The sequence below is a fragment of the Ruditapes philippinarum genome, unplaced genomic scaffold, assembly GCF_026571515.1.
Source record: "Ruditapes philippinarum isolate M1 unplaced genomic scaffold, ASM2657151v2 ctg704_1_1_1_1, whole genome shotgun sequence".
In the NCBI taxonomy this organism is placed as follows: Eukaryota; Metazoa; Mollusca; class Bivalvia; order Venerida; family Veneridae; genus Ruditapes; species Ruditapes philippinarum.
This window is the reverse complement of record NW_026866901.1, coordinates 146,392-168,048: the sequence shown is the minus strand read 5'-3', so window position 1 is coordinate 168,048 and position 21,657 is coordinate 146,392. Positions and strand designations below refer to the sequence as shown.

The window sequence follows — 21,657 nt, the reverse complement described above, 5'->3', positions numbered from 1 at the left end:
GCTGATAGAATATCGGTTTAGTACGATAATCCCTCCAAATTGTCATTGAATTATTGGTTTACATATTTTTCAATCTTTTAATCATGTCTTCGCGTTTTTTGTCTTGTCTGACGTCTGACGGCTACATTGTTTTTCAAGTTTCTCTGAAACCACGCCTTATAGTTATTTTCCCACAACATTTTGTGAGCATCGCTAACCTGTTGACAACAATGCATTGAAACTTTTTTTGTTATTTTCTATACAAACATTTCTTGACAGCTGTTTATTAAAAGGTATTACAAAAGGAATATTATGCAAGTCAGTTTTTTCCATGGGATAATACAGTAAAGTTGATTTGATTGATTAAATCATTTCGAAAAAGAACATGTCACTTGCTTTATTATTTGTACATGCATTACAAACAATATAAAAAGCTGATATATATATAAGCACAAAATGCAAACGATATTTTGCCTCGTTTAGGCGGATATACGTGGGTTGTCCCAATATTCTGTGACAAGAGTGTTGAAAGGCTAAATAAAATAGGTACGAATTTGATATTTTTATATGTTATAAACCCATATAATTGAAACATTTTCACAACTTTACATAGAAAAATATTAACAAACAACAAAAATATGCCGTAAATACCATGGCAACTACCTGAATCGTATATAACAGTTGATAGTTTTCATTATTTTGTTTTGCATATCCGCACACAATACCTATACGTTGCCTGGAAAAGGGTAATTTTCGCCAACAAAATCATAGCGTCTTACTTACCCATAGTTTTATTTAATCAAGTTTTAGTAAAAATATCTGACGCATTCATCGTATATTGATATAGCATAACATTGTCCCACCCCATGTTGACTTTTTTTTTCGAGGAATTACCTTTCAAATCAGATGCAGATATCTTGTATTTTTCAATATAAATACACAATTCACAAAAATAAACATTTTCAAGAATTTCATTATATATTTATGTTTACAGTGAAATTTCTGCAAATATTAGTTTCTTCCTGAGTTTTTAGCTCACCTGAGCATGCTCAGGGTGAGCTTTTAGGATCGATGATTGTCCGTCGTCCGTCGTCCGTCCGTCCGTCGTCCGTTCACATTAAGTTGTTAACACTCTAGAGGTCACATTTTTGCCTCAATCATCATCAAACTTGGTCAGGATGTTTGCCTAGGTAATAGCTCGGATGAGTTCGAACATGGGTCATCTCGGATGAAAAAGTAGGTCACCGTAGCTAAAAATAGAAAAACCTTGTTAACACTCTAGCGGTCACATTTTTGCATCAATCATCATCAAACTTGGTCAGGATGCTTATCTAGTTTATAGCTTGGATGAGTTCGAACATGGGTCATCTCGGATGAAAAAGTAGGTCACCGGAGCTAAAAATAGAAAAACCTTGTGAACACTCTAGCGGTCACATTTTTGCATCAATCATCATCAAACTTGGTCAAGATGCTTGTCTAGGTGATAGCTCGGATGAGTTCGAACATGGGTCATCTCGGATGAAAAAGTAGGTCACCGTAGCTAAAAATAGAAAAACCTTGTTAACACTCTAGCGGTCACAATCTTGCCTCAATCATCATCAAACTTGGTAAAGATGCTTGTCTAGGTGATAGCTCGGATGAGTTTGAACATGGGTCATCTCGGATGAAAAAGTAGGTCACCGGAGCTAAAAATAGAAAAACCTTGTTAACACTCTAGCGGTCACATTTTTGCATCAATCATCATCAAACTTGATCAAGATGCTTGTCTAGGTAATAGCTCGGATGAGTTTGAACATGGGTCATCTCGGATGAAAAACTAGGTCACAGGAGCTAAAAATAGAAAAACCTTGTTAACACTCTAGTGGTTACAATTTTGACTCAATTGTCATCAAAATTGGTCAGGAAACTTGTCTAGGTCATTGCTGGGAATTACTCGAACAAAGGTCATCATGGATGAAAAACTAGGTCACAGGAGCTAAAAAAAGAAAAATCTTGTTAACACTCTAGTGGCTACTGTTTTGATCCAAATATTCTGTTAATTGGTCTGAAAGTTTGTTTTGATGATTTCTAAGTCAAGATCGAACATGGGTCATCTTGGATGAAAAACTAGGTCACACCGCCCAAATATGAAAAAACCTTGTTAACAGTCTAGTGGTTACATTTTCGACTCAATTATCATCAAAGTTGGTCAGGATGCTTATCTAGTTGATAGCTCGGATGAGTTCGAACATGGGTCATCTCGGATGAGAAACTAGGTCACAAGAGCTTAAAATAGAAAAACCTTGTTAACACTCTCGAGGTCACATTTTTGCCTCAATCATCATCAAACTTAGTCAGGATGTTTGTCTATGTAATAGCTCGGATGAGTTCGAACATGGGTCATCTCGGATGAAAAAGTAGGTCACCGTAGCTAAAAATAGAAAAACCTTGTTAACACTCTAGCGGTCACATTTTTGCATCAATCATCATCAAACTTGGTCAGGATGCTTATCTAGCTGATAGCTTGGATGAGTTCGAACATGGGTCATCTCGAATGAAAAAGTAGGTCACCGGAGCCAAAAATAGAAAAACCTTGTTAACACTCTAGCGGTCACATGTTTGCATCAATCATCATCAAACTTGATCAAGATGCTTGTCTAGGTGATAGCTCAGATGAGTTCGAACATGGGTCATCTCGGATGAAAAAGTAGGTCACCGGAGCTAAAAATAGAAAAACCTTGTTAACACTCTAGCGGTCACATTTTTGCATCAGTCATCATCAAACTTAGTCAAGATGCTTGTCTAGGTGATAGCTCGGATGAGTTCAAACATGGGTGATCTCGGATGAAAAACTAGGTCACCGGAGCTAAGAATAGAAAAACCATGTTAACACTCTAGAGGTCACAATCTTGCCTCAATCATCATCAAACTTGGTCAGGATGTTTGTCTAGGTGATAGCTCGGATGAGTTTGAACATGGGTCATCTCGGATTAAAAAGTAGGTCACCGGAGCTAAAAATAGAAAAAACCTTGTTAACACTCTAGCGGTCACATTTTTGCATCAATCATCATCAAACTTGATCAAGATGCTTGTCTAGGTGATAGCTCGGATGAGTTCGAACATGGGTCATCTCGGATGAAAAACTAGGTCACAGGAGCTAAAAATAGAAAAACCTTGTTAACACTCTAGTGGTTACAATTTTGACTCAATTGTCATCAAAATTGGTCAGGAAACTTGTCTAGGTCATTGCTGGGAATTACTTGAACAAAGGTCATCATGGATGAAAAACTAGGTCACAGGAGCTAAAAAAAGAAAAATCTTGTTAACACTCTAGTGGCTACTGTTTTGATCCAAATATTCTGTTAATTGGTCTGAAAGTTTGTTTTGATGATTTCTAAGTCAAGATCGAACATGGGTCATCTTGGATGAAAAACTAGGTCACACCGCCCAAATATGAAAAAACCTTGTTAACAGTCTAGTGGTTACATTTTCGACTCAATTATCATCAAAGTTGGTCAGGATGCTTGTCTATGTAATTGCTTGGATGAGTTCGAAATTGCATGTGAAACTAGGTCACCGGAGCTCAAAATAGAAAAATCTTGTTAACACTCTAGTTGCTACTGTTTTGATCCAAGTATCCTGGAAATTGGTCTGAAAGTTTGTTTTGATGATTTCTAGGTCAAGTTTAAATATGTGTTACCTGGGTAAAAAACTAGGTGGCACTGCTCAAATATGGATAATCCTTGTTAACACTGTAGTGGTCACATTTTTGACTCACCTGTCATGAGACTTGGTCAGAATGCTTGTCTAGGTAATTGTTTGGATGAGTTTGATAAGTCAGGTGAGCGATCTAGGGCCATCATGGCCCTCTTGTATTAATGTGTGTTCATACTTAATCAAAATTTGTTTCATTAAAAATATTTAAATGAAAAAACAATGCTTGAAGATTGTCAATACATTACTTATACTTATGCACTTACTTTGTATACACAGATAATGTCAAAGTATTTAAAGGATAAGAAATATATGTTTTAATGCTTCAAAATGTTAATGTCATTATACAGCATTTCAATTCTTTTTGACGGCGTCACACAAAAAAAAACCATTGTACCACAGTTGAATAGTAACCAGGGTAATGCGATAATGATCAAAACGTTCTCGGCCCGATATACTTCTAGCCTCTACACTGACATTTACGCACAATACGTCGGTACCGATATCTTATTGAAGATTACTGACCGAGTTTAATGCGGTTTTACACAGATTAAGTAACACCACTTTGATCAGTAGAGGGATGTGTCATTTAGACCAAATGGAGAAAGTTGAATCAGAGCCGTCTGTAAGAGAGGGATGTCCCCCAAGGAAATCCATGAAGACTTCATGGATACACTTGGTAAGGAGTCTCCTTCCTATATAGCACTGTGAAAATGGGCTGCTGAATTGAAGAGGGGCAGGGAGAGCATTGGAAATGATGAGCGGCTGGGGGCCAAAAGAGGCCACCAACGATGAAACTGCCTAAGCTGTGCAAAATCTGGTCATGTGTGACAGAAGGCGAGTCCTGCAAAGCATTGCAAGCGAAGTGGGTATAAGCTTTGGTTCAGGTCAGGCAATTCTGAATGATGTCTTTGGCATGTCAAAGGTTCGCTAGATAGGTCCAAGGACAGTTGACTGACGACCAGAAACGGACCAAGCTTGACATTTCAAGATATCTTTTGTCTCGCTACGAGGATGAACCTGATTTTAACTACCGGATCGTAACTCAACATGAAACATGGGTCCATCACTTCGATCCAGAATAAAAAAAGAACAGAGCATGCAGTGGAAACCCCTGGCTCATCCCCTCCGAAGAAATTCAAGAGGGTGTCATCAGCAGGAAAGATGATGGCTTCAATTCTTCGGGATAGTCAGGGGATAATCATGACTGACTTTCTTTAGCAAGGTCGAAGCATAAACGATACGTACTATGCAGACGAATTGAGACGTCTTTGACGAGAAATCGCGCGTAAAAGGAGGGGCAAACTAACTCAATGCGTGTTCTCCTCCTGCACGACAATTCGCCAGCTCACACATCCTATTGCGATGGCTGCTGCAACTAACTGCTTCTCCATCCCTCATATTCTCTGGACTTGGTCCATTCTAACCTCTACCTGTTTCCAAAACTGAAAAAAAGCTTCGTGGTAGACGTTTTAGAAGCAATGAAGGTGTTATGGAGGCGGTCAATGAGTTCTTTCAGGACAAAAATAGAGAGTTCTATTTTGAAGGGTTAAACAAGTTTGAGCACAGGTGGGCAAAGAGCCCTGATATAGAAGGCGATTATAATGAAAGGTAAGACCGTTAGTATGGTTATTTAACTACTAAAAGTGCATCGGACCAAAATATTTTTGATCAATCTTCGTATAGTTAGGACTAGATATATTTAGTATGTCCACAGCCTTAAATGTTAAGCTGCGGTCTCACTTATTCCAGGCAGAGCCCAGGACCACCCCGGTAAGTTACTAGGTTGATCCGGGACTATCCGGGGTGCATTTATTGTTTTGGTCACACCACACTCACCCCATCAGTACTACGGTTATTCCTAACTAACACCCAGGCTGCTCCCCGAACCATCCAGACAGAGCCCAGGTGTAGCTACGAATCATGCCGGTTGCTTCCCTGGTCGTTCCCGGATGACGACGGACGAGCCTCGGATGACACATGCAGAGCCCCGGTGAGTCAAGGACAAACCCGGCAGAGCCCCGTTATATCCCAGATGGATTAAACCGCGCGAAAATGATGACGTGGATACATAATTTTCATTTGATATAGTATCTTACTTTTAACTCCATGTTTGCCAATTTTAAATGATATTTTCTCCTATTAAATAAGTAATTAATAATGATTTTCTGGATAATCCTTCATAAAGGAAATTGGGTAGAGTCTTAATACAAACAAGTGAAACAATTATAAATTGCCATTATTCTTTTGAAATGAACCGGGCTTTTCCGGGGCTCTACCGTAGCTCCATCGTCATCCGCCGGGGCACTGTCGGCATTTAATGGGGCTCTGTCGGCATTCACCCGGGCTCTACCGTAGCTTTACTGGCTATATCATTCCCCGGATCATCCCTGTTTTGTGCCGGCAGAGATACGGTGATTCCTCGGTGAAGCCCGGTTGTTCCCGGCCGAGCTAAGGATGAACTAAGTGGACATTTTCTGCCCAAGAATAAAATATCCAGTGCATTTATGTATTAAAATAATTAATAATACAAATCAACAAACAGCCTCGACCAAAGGACGCTTATGACTTATATTTAGCTTGTCGGTACTGTAGGATATGATCTTAATATTTCCCTCTTTGATTCTAAAGCTTACAGCTTCAACCCTTTAGCTTACCAGAAATTGAAACAAGTACAAAGTCTATGAATCTTTAAGTTTATGTCTTATCGAAAGTGACAGGAGAAATTTATGAAAGAACAATTTGAGCAAGTTAACAATGATGTACAGACATAACACCTTATTTAGTATTTCTAGCATTTTAATTAAAAGTCCTAAGTGCTAAAGTAGTAATGGCTTTGCTTAAGATGACATCGATTTCTATCGTCTGTCTTTAACAAATGCACCTCTGCCTTCAACAAAGTTCCTCCAGCAGCTGAATGGAGTCCCGGAAGTCTATGCCCATAATGAAGTTAACGCTGTAACACAGCTTCTTCCTTGTTGTTTAGCATGATACAGTATTTGTCAGGATAGTTCTAAGCACCATTGTTCCTGTTGACAGCACAATAAGATCCTAAACATTTAATGTAGCCATCTGTTCATACAATAATAAACGCTAAGAAACTAAATATGTAAACAAAAAGTAATTTAATGCTGGGAGTTGTTGACAAGTTGTTTTCCATTACATGTATATGAAGTAAATTTCCACCTATAATAAGTAAATTCAAAGGTATTGAAGTAAACACTACTTTATTTTTACACTTATTAGTTTGGTTGCAGAAACCGAAAGTACAACATGCTAACCTGTTGACAGTCAGTCTTGTTTATAATTGTACATCAGTGGGCATATTTTAATAAATGTTTTTAGACATATTTTCAATTTTTATTGTACCGAAATAAACTATATTTTCCTTTAGATGTCAAATACATACATTCGATTTACATTATCGAAATGTAATAATAATTATTATTACACATTTTTTCGGTTTACATCTGAAACCACATGGTAGAACTACTTTCAATCTATATTGTTTCCGATGTTATGATGAATAATAGCCGAGGACGTTCCTAAAATACACAGAACGGATACGGTAGTATTGCCTTTCTTACTCTAAAATACTAAACATGTAAACAAATAGTTATTTGATCATGGGAGTTGTTGACAAATTTGTTTTTTTCCGATATTTCAATTAAAAGTCCACATGAAATATGTAAATCCATAGATATAAAAGTCAATACATTATTTATATACTTATTATGGTTGTAGAAATCGGAATTACAAAATTCCAACCTGTTGTAATAGAGCCGGATTTGTTTATTATGTACATTAGTGACAAAAATGGTTCTTACACATATATTCAATAATAATTGTACCGAAACAGACTCTATTTTCCTTTCGATGTCAAATGTATAAATTCGTTTTATATTATCGACGATAACACTCTCTGTTTCTGTTAACATCTGAACTACTTTCACTCCGTATTAATTCCTAGGCTATTATGAATAATAGCCGGAGATGTTCCGATTGCATGAGTTGTTTACCTCTGGTTAATTAGTTATGATTTTTCAAAATGATTTATTTTTGTACATCTATTCTTTAATCAATTTTGAATTCTTGATAATAATTAAGGTATGTCAATTATTATATTTATTCATACAGAATTTGTTTGAACATAACTATTGATAAATTGAGTAAATAATAAGTTAAAAATAATAATCAATACCTGTCTACTAAGTAATTGGTTACCTTCTGCCTGGAAAATTGACATTGACGTCCGGTTATCGGACGGCTAGAAATTTCCTGTTAGGTTTGCGACCCAAATATGACAACCTTTTCAACCATTATACTTTCATTCATACAATTTTATCTAAATCAAGCTCTGTTCTATGTTGTCACTAGACATGATTTTGTTTGTATCGGAAAATAAACTAAACATGTCACTGGAAAAGAAAGAAGTTAAGTAAAATGAGTTTTGTAAAATGGTTTTCTTTAAAATCATTTTATAAAATGCATTTTCTCAAAAACTTTAGCAGATTTAAAAAATGCACCCTATTAATAATAGTGGGACCTTGAAATAAGTGTAGCCATGTACAATGAAAGCAGATGCAACTTTTCCCTTGCGGGATCATTAACGAAATATACTGTAAATATTCAAGCTTTACTTGAAATCAATTTGAAATTGTTGCAATAAATGTTGCACATAAACCAAGCGTCAATATTGTCTGTATTATGTGTTGTTTGATATTCTGGATTTCATCCAGTACAAATATGTAGTCTTATTTAATGTCCGAGCCTCTAAACGGATAATCAATTTGTTTCCAACATCTTAAGCCAATTTAATTGTACAAAATCATAGTTTATATAGTCAGTTTTTTTTCACATATATATTTATATATACTGGCTACCAAAAGGACGAAGTTGTCCTTAAGAGTTGGTGGTGGTATGTTCACTCCGGATCACGATAGTAAGTCACACTGAATTTACCAGAGCACACTTCAGACACCGTACCGTTCATGGGCAAGCTGTCAAACATGCAGTTTACTAATACTAGTTGCCTTCACTTTTGAAGGAACTGAAACTTCTGTACATGTCTGAGCAGTGGTACAGTGTGAATGACCGTAGAAAAAATCCCATGATCAATCACAGTCTTTTTACCTGAATTCTGTGTACTTTATTTATACTCGCCATCGGTTGCCCATATCGGCGAGTCTTCCAGAAGAGTATTAGTATTTTTATATTGTGGAGGATAGTGATACAAATACAGAAAGATGCCCAAATTCCAGAAGCTTCCCCTGGTTCTTTAACGAGCCAAATATGGACGCACTCATACACGGGACCTCCATTTAAAGTCTCAATGAAAGACTGCCATTTAAAGTCTCATCCGAAAGACCGACTGGTAATTTTAGTTGGCCAGTCTGGGAATCGAACCCACATTGTGGAGATTACAAGTCTCGCGCTCTAAGCGATGAGCTGTGCGGTTGACTTATCCTCCAGAAAAGAGTCAAACCACTATTTATAACACTGAAAAACCATTATATGTCGTGATTGATGCACCCCCTGTTTTGAAAGGGAACTGGTATTTCTGGTTCCTTCTTTGTTATAATTTCTATGTAACAGGATACCAATATTATTGGTACCCTTCTAAACTTTTAAATGTGTAAAGTTTCCTTATAACATAAGCAGAAGGAAATACGGCGTAAAAAATAAAACATCAGCATTAACAATTTAAACTTACAAACTATGTATAATACATTTTGCGTTCAGGTTTAATATGTTTAAAAATGTTAATTATCTTTTTATCCAAACACATAAGAAAAAATGGGACATAGAAATAAGAAACTTGGAAAAAATATTACAATATTGATTAACTATTGTATTCATGTATTGTACATGTGTAGCGAAAATCGAAAAGTTACTTCCCCTTAATAAATAAACATCATTTGTATACAATCAAAACAAATTGTTCCAGACGTGAATTCTTGTAAATTGTATCTGTAAGTTTATAACAAACATGTTTGATGGTGTTGCTTGATTTAATTACCTATTGCTTTTCAATTTAGAGTCCTTATAAAATGTCGGTTATGTTATTAAATGTAATCTTAATTTTGGCGATGGTTCCCGAGTCATGTAAATACATTCAAACGTAACGCATATTGAAAAGGTAAGCAGTAGTTGATTCAATGATAGTAATATATTTAAGCGTTTGCAAGATATGGAAGACGATAGAGGGCGCAAGCAATCCCGAGTCAATATATATATAAGGCAGGTGAATGTAAGAAATTGGGAGTTGGTGTTTTGGCAGCGTGTTGAACAGTCGACAATCCTAAATGCTATACCTACTGTTTATATTCTTAGTTGCACAGTGCATAGCGCTGTCATAAGGCTGAGAAATATTAAGTAGAAAGAATGCAAGGATTAAAGATTAATGAAGGAAGAATAATTTTATTACTAGAGTTATAGAAAACGAGATAGAGGGAACGTATATATTATTAGTATTTCATAGGATATTAATTTAATAAATTGTTTGATAGGTATAGAAATCATTATTTGTTTTTCAATTTAAAGACAAGGTAGTCTCAAGGAAAATTATATCTATATATTTTATTCAATTTGGTGATTCATGCACATTTATAAAATAATATAAACCATTGGTCTTCAATCAAATGATCATAAGGCAAAGAAGCCAGAGGAAAATTTAGTATCATATAGGTATAAGCTCGGTGCACGTTACAAAATTTTGTGGCAGCGTCGGTGGGATAAAGGATAAAATATAATAGTACTATAATCAAGTACCGAGCCCTTAGCAAAGAGACCATTATTTCATATATAAATCATGAATGACATGAGCATTGAAGACAAGCAAATATTGCTTAATAAAATCAAACAACCTGAAATAAAGAATGAAAGTCTCAGGGTCCAGCTCGAGATACATTCCCTTGGCAAATTCTTGAATAAGTCTGAAATATCCTCTGTGACGGAAAATTCAGCACAGAGCGTTGAACCAGATCACAAGAATAAGTCACCAGGCTTAAAGCAAAGTACACCAAATGGCTAGAAGACTTAGATTGTGATGGAAAAACAAGGTTCCGGGGATCTAGGATGAAGATCGAAGATACTAGTATGAAGTCTATATTAAAATATTCTAGATATAAGAATGAAAGCTCTCAAACTCAGATGTTTGAGAAACATGAGAGGCGATGATGTTGAAATTCGGAATATGACGTATAAAGAACCTTTATATAGGGATAATTTAGATGAATTTCAGACACCAGTATTTAGTCCTAGCATTATAAAGGGTTTCAGAACAACACCTGGGGAACAGAATCAGGTATAACTAACAGTAAAGATGATGGAAACACAAGGGATCCTTTTTTATGACTAAAAAAAAGGCTTTGTGATAGGGAAAATAAGTTAGCTTTGACATCCCATATGAAGAAAATAAGAATTTTGATGACTATTTACCAGACTTAGGACTTGAATCAAGGCATACAAACCAGCCAAAGATGAACAGTTCTCAAGAATCTAAAGTATACATGAAGCCAGCTACTTTTGATGGAACAGGATCTTGGCTAGATTATAAAGATCATTTTGACGCTTGCTGTGAGATTAACAGATGGTCTGAAAAATTAAAAGGTCTTTATTTGGCCGTTTCTTTGCGCGGACAGGCTCAAGTTGTATTTGGAAATCTTGGAACTAAAGATCGAAGCTTTAATGAATTAGTTAAGGCTTAAGAAGAGCGCTTTGCACCTCCAAATAAAACAGAATTATATCGAGTGGTATTAAGAGAGAGAAAACAGAAACCGTCCGAGTCTTTGTCGGAAATGGGCCAGGATATACGAAGGCTGACCAACTTAGCTTATCCATCAGCACCTTCAGATGTGAGGGAAACCTTGGCAAAAGAGCAGTTTATAGATTCTCTCTTCAGTTCAGACATGATACTAAGGATAAAGCAAGCAAGGCCTGTAAACCTCAATGACACGCAGTAGATCTGGAGGTTTTCATAGAGCTGTGAGGCGAGCAACAGATAATAAACATTTTATGCGTCCGGTTAGTCATGCAGAAAATTTAAATGTTAAGTTACAAAATGACGTTGAACAGTTACAGAATTCAGTGTCAGAAATTAAGAAAATTTTACAGGGCAATACTTGGTCAAAGTCTGCAGATTCAAGACAAGGTTAAAGACACAAGAAATAAGAAATTCCGATGGTTCAGGTAAAATGTATACTAATTCAAAATACTCAAGTTCGAGGTATAATAATAATAATAGAGATACATCAAGTTCTAAATGTTATGAATGCGGTGAAAGTGGTCACCTTCGTTATAATTGCCCAAAACTTTATAACCAAGTTTCAAATGCTAAACAAACAAGATACGGCAACCATACTGTAACAAATACTAGTAAATTTGGGTCTGGGTTATTTATAGAAGCTAGAATTAATAATTTTCCAGCAACTTGCTTAGTAGATACCGGGGCTACATTAACAATAGTATCAAAGAAATTCATTGGTAACATTAATTCCCCTATGAAACTAAATTCGTTTACAGCTGATATCGTAACAGCATCAGGACAATTATTAGATATACCAGGAAGCACGAAAATTATATTTGAGATCGGGGTTTATGCATCATTGCTTGATGTTATTGTATCAGAAATAGAAGGGGGCGCAATCTTGGTTCTTGCTTATTTAAAATCGCAAAATGCAAATATCGATCTTACAGAAGGTGTTTTACGTTTAAATTGACAGTCTCATGAATTAAATTGTTCGGGACCGATAGGGTGTTACAGGGATATTGTAAAAGAAAGAACTGAAATTCCCGGAAATTTTGAAAAAGTGATACAGGGTAAAATTAATGATGCATCTAAGCCTACTAGAGGTTTGTACTTTGTGAACAATTGAATCGCCCTGTTCTTGATAACGATGGTTTAGTTGCTCGAACACTTGTGCAAGCAAGTAACAGTATACCAATAAGAGTCATAAACTTGTCAGAAGAAACAAAGGTTTTGCATCCAGGAACTCATGCTGCTATCATGAGTCCTGTTAAAAGTGTGATCGAAGTAAAGGTATCAAATGAAAAGAATGATTTTAATATCCCTTCACAATTACAAGATCTGTATAAACGAGCTACTAAAGATCTCTATAAAAATCAGTGTAAAGATGTTCACAAGTTACTGTGTAAGTATTCTCATATATTCTCTGAGACAGATTCAGATCTAGGACGTACAGGAATAATTCGACACAAAATATCGACAGGGGATGCACATCCAATTAAACAGCCTCTCCAAAGGCTTCCTCATCAAATGAATGAAGAAGTAAATAAACATGTTAATGAAATGTTGGATAAGGGAATTATAGAATCATCCTCAAGTCCTTGGGCTAGTGGTGCTGTATTAGTTCAAAAGAAAGATGGAACGCATAGTTTTTGTATCGATTATAGGAAATTAAACACTGTAACGGTAAAGGATGCCTATCCAATCCCGCGAATAGATGAATCATTAGACCAATTATGTGGCGCAAAATGGTTTTCATGCTTCGATTTAAGCTCAGGTTGAAGTTGAGCCCGAAGATAAAAGCAAAACAGCTTTTATGACCAGGCAAGGGTTGTATAGGAAGAGAACTCTACCAAATCCGGTGATAGCACCAGTCTCTAGAAAGTGTGCGAAACTTGACAATGATATTGGACAAGAAAATAAATTGGACTTGACATTGAAACCTTGTAGTCCAGCTGAAAATCCTCAGGGGATAGATATTTCAGGAAGTACAGGAAGTACTTTTTAATAAATTGTTTGATAGGTATAGAAATCATTATTTGTTTTCAATTAAAAGACAAGGTAGTCTCGAGGAAAATTATATCTTTATATTTAATTCAATTTGGTGATTCATGCACAGTTTTAAAATAATATAAATCATTGGTCTTCAATCAAATAATCATGAGGCAAAGAAGCCAGAGAAAAATTTAGTCATAGCTTGTGTCGGCAAGTTGGATGTGATGGTATATATAGTTCCTGTCAGCAAGTTGGGTAAGACAATATTCATAGCTTGTGTCGGCAAGTAGAATGTGATGGTATACATTGTATATAGCTTATGTCGGCAAGTTGGATATGACAGTTTTCATCGCTTGTTTCGGGAAGTTGGGTGTGGTGGTATATATAGCTTCTGTCAGCAAGTGGGATATGACAGTATTCATAGCTTTTGTCGGCAAGTTGGGTATGACAGTATTCATAGCTTGTGTCGGCAAATTGGATGTGATGGTATATTTAGCTTATGTCGGCAAGTTGGGTATGACTGTATTCATAGCTTGTATCGGCAAGTTGTAAATTACGATAGTTTCTGTCAGCAAGTACGAACAGCTCGTGTCGGCAAGTTGGGTGTAATGGTATATCGAAAACTGAACACAACTCTGTAACTACATTTTCCAAACTTTTACAGGAGAAGAACTTTTGTTTCAAATTAATAAATTTGTTTTTAGTCCAACAATCAACAACATATAAACAGTATTACGGTCTATAAACAAACACTTTTCAGAACCAATCTTTATACCAGATTTATACTGTTTACGTTGTAAGAGATTATTTATGATCTTTTTTTATCATATCATGTTCATACTATTACTCTTACCATTCAATTTATAACTGCCAATTATAAAAATAATCATCCAAGATGTAAAGACACTGTAATTTTATTTTAAAGGCCAAACTAAATCAAAGATTACAGTCTGTGTTTTACATCTAAACAAATTGGTAAATATACTTTATCACTTTGCGACTCTGTAAATATCGTATTGCACGGCCGTGCATATATTTTGACGTGACGACATTAGCGTTATACAAACAAAGTGTAAAGACGCGCTAAATGTTAGCGTTATACTATAGGCGCGTCAATGAAAAATGACTCTAATTTCACTTTAAACGGTCTTTATTTTGGGTATGTGATAAATAGAATATTAAATTCGTGTAAGTTAATTACTGAATTTATTGAACTCGTTGAATAAAATAATATTAGGCTCGCATAATATAATTTTATTCAACTCGTGCTGTAAATTCAGTATTGAACTTACGCTCATTCAATATCCTCTATTTTATAGTCAGATTTGATTGATTTGTTGTCAAAAAAGAATACATTATAACACTAATTTAAATATACGGTCTAACTTCGGTTATATCCGTGTAGTTTACCATAATTAATATGAAATATGTAAATATTGTTTTAAAAAGTCACACTAGCTTAATGTGAATATATAAGTCGTTATCACATCCGGTTAAGTAACTGCCTTATAAACGAGTGGTGTGTGGTCCGAGGATTACTGTTGTCATACTTTTCTTTTCTTTATTTTTGTAGTATTTTGATCGAGAAATCAGGAGAAATTACTTCCTGTTTCGAGTATTCGCCCTTCTTATTGCCCCACCGTGATAAAGATTTGTTTACATATTTTTGATGTACAATGTATGATTTTTAAACGGTTCAAACATGTGAAACATATATCGTTCTTTGTTTCTGTTCATGCAAAGGACTGTAGGAGAAATACGTTCTTATTTAGCTTGTCCATCCCAACCCCCCCCCCTCAATTCTTAGGGTCCAGACCAGAATAAATAATAGTTTTGTATCAAAAATAAAATGACCAAATATATGATTGACACACTCAATCTTATTTAACCTGCATATTAAATTTTTTAAATCAGTTTTTGAGTGTTTTTTTTTTCAAACTAGTCAGTATGTCAAGTGTATATTAGGTTTGACTATTAGATTAACAACATTCCACAAAATAAATCAGACTGCTGAGACATTAACTTTAAAGTCCCAAAACTGTAACTTCCCCCACCTTCCTGTCCCCACCATTCCCAGGAATTTGAAACATTTTTCCATGATTCCCAAACTATGGTGTCGAAGATATACAGTTGTTATGTGCATAATACGGATACCATATGCCATTTTGAAGTTATACATGTACATTATCAAACACATTGCGAATGTTTTGATTACATTAATGAAGAAGGAAAATCTTTATTTTCAAGCATACAATGTATAAAATGTTACGATGGAAAAAATTCCTTTTGTATATGAACTTATGTAATTATTATGCATTGTTAAAGTTAAACATAATGTGACATAACCATTTCTTATTTGCCGTATGCATTTCCTGATTCTCACCATGCAAAATTGATGTTAGTAAACACCTAAACATGTCATATATTATATAGAAGAATTGTCACTGATTAACACTTTTTTCTACTCTATTTTCAGAACTTCAAGGCGACCTGATTAAATTCTACAGAAAAAGGTGTAGTTCAATACCTCTGTCACCGCTTCTTGAAGAAATAGAGACACCTCTAGCTGGGTTCTACGTGATGCCAGATATAGTCACTGTAAAAAAGAAGTCCCTAACTTGTCATGAAGAGGAGAGAACACCGATCAAGTCTTTGAAAGACCTGTTTTCAACCGGAAGTGGAGATCAGCAAGAAATTTATCTATCAGCTGATGCAGGCTTTGGAAAAACTGCTTTCTCAAAATATCTTGCAGTCACGTGGTGTCAAGCTCATTGTCACGATGAAGACTACGCCTGCTTTAAAGATGACGAGTTAAAAACGTTATTTGACTTTAAGTTCTTATTTTTGGTTTTATTAAGAGACTGTACCACTGTTTGCAACATTGACGAAATGATTGAACAGCAACTAACTAAGAAACTGCCTTCTTCTGCATCAATACATGAAGTTTTACGTAGGGAAAAATGCTTGATTATATTGGATGGTCTTGATGAATGGACTCACCCTGATAATAGCTGTAGCGAAGTAACAGAAAACATCCCACATCGGTACGTACGTGATAATTGTGTTATCCTAACTACAACTCGACCGTGGAAGCTCGGAGATGCAAATCTCAAAACAAGTCAAATAAACAAAAAAGTAGAATTGGTTCAATTAAGTGCAGATTCTACGCGGAAACTAGAAGAAAATGCTATAAGAAAAATGACCGGTGTCCGTGACGATAGAGTACTGAAGAGTAAAAGACATGATTTTGATAAAGTGATATGTGACCGTCACCTAGAAAACATACAAGTGACTCCACTGCTCCTCATGTATATAGTTTGCCTATGGTGTAATAACATTCCTATAGGAAATTCAAAACATGAAATTTACACCAATATCGTTGAATTTCTATTATCAAGAACGTCAAAGAAACACCCGGAAGTTCAACCATCTCGTGAATCGTCTGCCAGTGAAATTCCAGAATACTTCAAAAGTCAACAATTTTGTAAAAAGTTTTACAGTCTTATAACATCATTAGCGGAACTAGCTTACAAAACATTATTTAACGAAACAAGAGAAAATACGCTGGTATTTGATAGAACGGTTGCTGATATATATCTCAAAGCAGACGACATGAAATTAAGTTTTTTCTCAGGAATACTGTCAGAAAGTAGAAGTAAAACTTTAATTAAAGAAATTATTAAAGTATCGTTTTCTCACAAAACAGTGCAAGAATTCTTTGCCGCCATTTTTATAAGTTCTCAATGTGATGCTCAGAAAACTGTTGTAGAAAAATGCAGAAATGTTCAAGACATTCTGGACTTGTCAAACATTTGTGAATTTATAAGTGGAATGAATGCTGACCGGATGTGTGCAATATCAAATGATTTGATGTCTGTGATAAATGAAGACAAGATAACACGCGACTATAGAATTAGGACAGGTAAAGAAGACATGTACTTCACTCCATTGTATAATATAGAAAAAATGTTCATGTCCTGTTTACAAGAAATGCCTGACAGTGAATTATATTTACAAGATTTCTTCATTAACCCGTACACCGACCACAGTGAGCAGTTACAACGTTTGTTAAAACAAAATAAAACCAACATAAAATCACTTTATATTAACACCAGAATTACTTCCAGCAGTTTACGTGAACTTATAGATTTATTCTCTCTCACAGATCTCAGTAATATACAGAAACTTTACTATTGTGGTGTCGAGGTGGAGGCTGAGATAAACCGGATATTGTTTCCCAGTTTACAGTACGTTACTTTGTTGTGGGGTACATGGACAAATGATGAAAACAATCTGAGTGAAAATTTAGCGCGAGTACAAAACTTACAATATTTATATATTGACGAGTTCACGTTATCTCACAAAATCCTGGAAACATTTTTCAATTTTATCTCCGGTCAAAAATCAATGAAAGAGTTAAAATTGGAGACGTTAGACTGTAAAGAACATGGCCGCCATGATTGTAAGAGATTGATGAACTTGGACTTGTCTCAACATTCAACTCTATCAATGATAGACTTGTCGGTGTTACCTTGGAGGCTACAATTAAATATAACAACACCGTCTTTAGTTTATGTTAAGTTGGAGGACATCAATCTAGATGAAAGTTCATTGTTACTGTCACGTGACATGTTAAATATTGAACGTGTGGGGTTGAGGGAGATAGAAATGTCTGCAGAAAGTTTACAAAACTTTTTTACCGTGCTGGAAAATCTCCCGCAGTCAGTTACAGTAGTGATGGGCGCCATTACACCGGAAACAGAATATAAACATGTTAGAGAAAATATTCGGAGTTCACAAACTTTTCATGTGATATACGACGGCTGGTGGGAGACAATTGAGTTCAAAACAATAAAACCAAGTAAAGAATAGACACGGAAAAACATTGTAAACTTAACTAAATGAATTATTTCAATGATTTTAATTAATAAAAAAAATAAAATAAATGTGGACACTTAGAAACAAAATGGCGACTCTTCAAACTTTAATTAGGACATTCATGAGAATGTACTTCCGTTTTCAATTAATAATTCAAGTGGCAATTGTTTATAAATAAAAACATTTAATTAGTAGAAATAATTCAAGGAAGTTTTTTACCGAATTCAATGGATATAAAAGATGGATTAGGATATGAAAATATTTAACAGGTGAGTGATTTTATATCACATAAAACTTAAAGAATCATTTCAATTCACAAGGGCCTAAAGCTTAGGTGTTTTGCATGAAACATTGTCTAGTGTTCGTCCAACAAGTTTATACAAATTATAGCTTGGGGCAAAATTTCTCAAGTTTGCTGGGGGGATGTAGATTGTCTTTATACATGTATGTATGTATAGTTAAACCAAAATAGATATTTAATTTTCTAAAATATTAAAGGCTAAAGCTTAGATATTTTGCATGAATTATTGTTTTGTGGACAACTATTAAGTTTGTTCATATTGTAGTCCTGGAGGTCTCAGTTGAACGTACAAGCCCCCAGCAGGGTTTTCATTTTTATCTGAGACAACAGATGATCAAAAGAAAACAACCGATTTTGCCGAGGGTCAAAGGTGATACTTTAATGTAGAGGATGAAAATACAACTGATTTTAACAGAATTTTAAACGATGGTTTGAATTGCCAATCGGTTAATAATGAAAACCCTGCCCCAGGGGTCTTAGATTTTTTATAATACATACGCTAATGCATTTTTATAGTTAAGATTAAAATAATCAACTTCTATGAAAACATCGAGACTAAAGCTTATGAACTGTTGGAATGAACTATTGTCTTGTGAATTCTAGCAAGTTCAAATTAAAGAATCAGGGTCTATATTGGCCCCACCCAAAGAATCATGGATTTTCCTTAAATGTTTATAAACCTTTCCAAACGACCATTGCTATTTTAAAACTTAGCAACCCTTAACTTCTATAGCAACTAATGACATAGATAACAACCATTTACTTTCCATAGCAACCACTGTTTTCAAAAGCAACCGTTAACTTTCTATTGCAACAAGTGACTTTTATAGCAACCATTGACCTTTCATAGCAACCATTGATTTCTATAACAAATTTTGACTTTACTTAGCAACCAGTGATTTCCATAGCAAAAACAAAAGAAAAAGCTGAGCGTTACAGGTCCGGCCTTGCGGTGACTTTTATCTTAAATGTACAATATTTCAGATGCAAATATGAACTGTGTGAAAATTATCAGTTTAAGATTAGAATCAATATCTGCTTTTCATTCATAATTTGTAAAATTAATTGCTACATGTCAGTTTGAGCCTTTATAATCAGGTGAGCGACATAAGGTTCATCATAACCCTCTTGTTCACAAACATTTGACTACATTAGAATAAAACATTGTTCTGCAAAATTTCCCCATTAATAAGATACATGTATGCGTTAATCTTGTGTCATCTTTCTCGTTTCTGCGGCAAGCCTTAAATTATCTTTATGGTTGACAGGTCAATTAAATCCAATAAAAATATTAAAATAAAATATCGAAGACAGCTTTCATGCAAAAGACAATTGCTTTATTCAACCAATTTAATTTATAAATGAACGATTTTTAGGGAAATTGTTGAAAAAATATTTCATTTTACGCCAAGTTTTGTAAACCGAGTTTCAATACCATCTGAGTTTAATACATCTTAAGCATAGTTTGGTACTAGTTATCTTATGAATGGTCTGTGGTTCTACTTGGATATCAGCTTAGGCCAAATAGTTAAATTCACTTAGCTGACAACAGGCCGTGGTTCTACTCAGATGTCAGCTATTATGCACAAATGGCTTACAACAGGCCCGCTGTTTATACTGTGATGTCATCGCATGCCTATTTTTTCATCAGTTGGCCGCCTATACTCGGATATCAGCTTGTGCCTCTTAAACGGATATCAGCTTATGTCAAATAGTTAAATTTATATAACTGGAAAAGGCAGTGGTTCCACTTAGATGTCAGCTCTTGTCTAGATGATAAAATTCAGTTGGCTTACAGAGGTTTGTGGCTCTACTCAGATACCAGCTTATGCTTAAAAAATAAATTCAGCTGGCTTGGGGATAGTGTTATTTTCAATTCAGTTCTCCTTCACGGAATGCCAGAGGTTCACCTCTGAAAAAGTCATCTCATGCCTATATTATTCCATTGAGATGGCTGACTCTACACTGATATTAGCTCATGCCTAAATAATTCAATTCAGTTTGTTAACAGATGGCCCGGTGTTCTACTTGTATTCCAGCTAATATGCTTAAAAAATTCATTTCAGCTGGCCGGGGGAAGATGTATCATTCAATTCAATTTACTTACGAAGGTCTGTGGTTCCACTCACATGTCAGGTCGTGGAGATATAATGATCGTTATAAAGGGCAATTTCAATACATTCTATCCATATTTCTATCACTTTATGGCAACTATTTTTACAAATGAGGGAGACTTAAAGGCGGTTGGACTAGCTGTATTATATATGCTATATAATTTGATTTACAACAAAATGTTGATTTTCTCATTTATTCTTTATACTTTTTTTCAGAAAATCAGCTCGAGTAAATCTACAGTGACAATGATGATTATGCTTCTACTAGAGTCCAATATGAATACTTAACACCTGGTTCCAGGCTTTACAAAAACATATCCAAAAGAAAATTGTTTAAAAACAGTGCATCACCAATACCTTGTACAATCTTTAGTTCCTCGCTGAAACAAAGACAGACCAGCAAACTTTTGCATCGTTTGTACTTGTTTTCTTCAAGGAGAATTTACATCTGTGAAGAAATTGAAGTTCTTACCAAGGCCGCTGTCAAATATTTAAAGGGATATTCAGGAAAAATAATGACAAAAATATTAAAATGATCTTATGTACTGAAAACAGGCTAAAATGACGTTTCTTGAAGTTTCAGCATGAATGTCTGTTTGAATTTTATACATTTTGGGTTTGAAACGTAAATATATCTATATATGTTGAACAAGATTTAGACGCAAATAGAATTACTATTTTTAAACAAGTCAGGTGACTTCAGCCAACCCTTTAAGTTACAATAACAGATATTTTGGATATTGTATGATTGAAACAAGTCTATGTCATTCATTTGAAATGTTCTTTAACGTTTCCAGAGTTCACTTTGACAAATATTGCGAAATCATAGCGCTCTAACCTGACCCACGCGGGTCAAGTTAGGAAACCTTCATTTTATTCTTTATATAGAAAAATGTTTTGTTCCATTGACTGTCTAATATATTCATTTTGAGGGCATTTATAGAATAATG

General features: G+C 35.0%; 1 protein-coding gene across 1 annotated transcript in view; it reads left to right on the top strand.

The window, feature by feature from the left end:
* The window catches only part of LOC132734145 (uncharacterized), a 46,644-nt gene extending 25,447 nt beyond the window's left edge, over positions 1–21,197 (top strand). Inside the window, exons 5-6 of the mRNA XM_060720860.1 lie at positions 15,891–18,561; positions 20,924–21,197. Coding sequence (XP_060576843.1) covers positions 15,891–18,286 — 2,396 coding nt within the window. The 3' untranslated portion in view covers positions 18,287–18,561; positions 20,924–21,197. The remainder of the gene's footprint in view (positions 1–15,890; positions 18,562–20,923) is intronic.
* Positions 21,198–21,657: the final 460 nt, after the last annotated feature.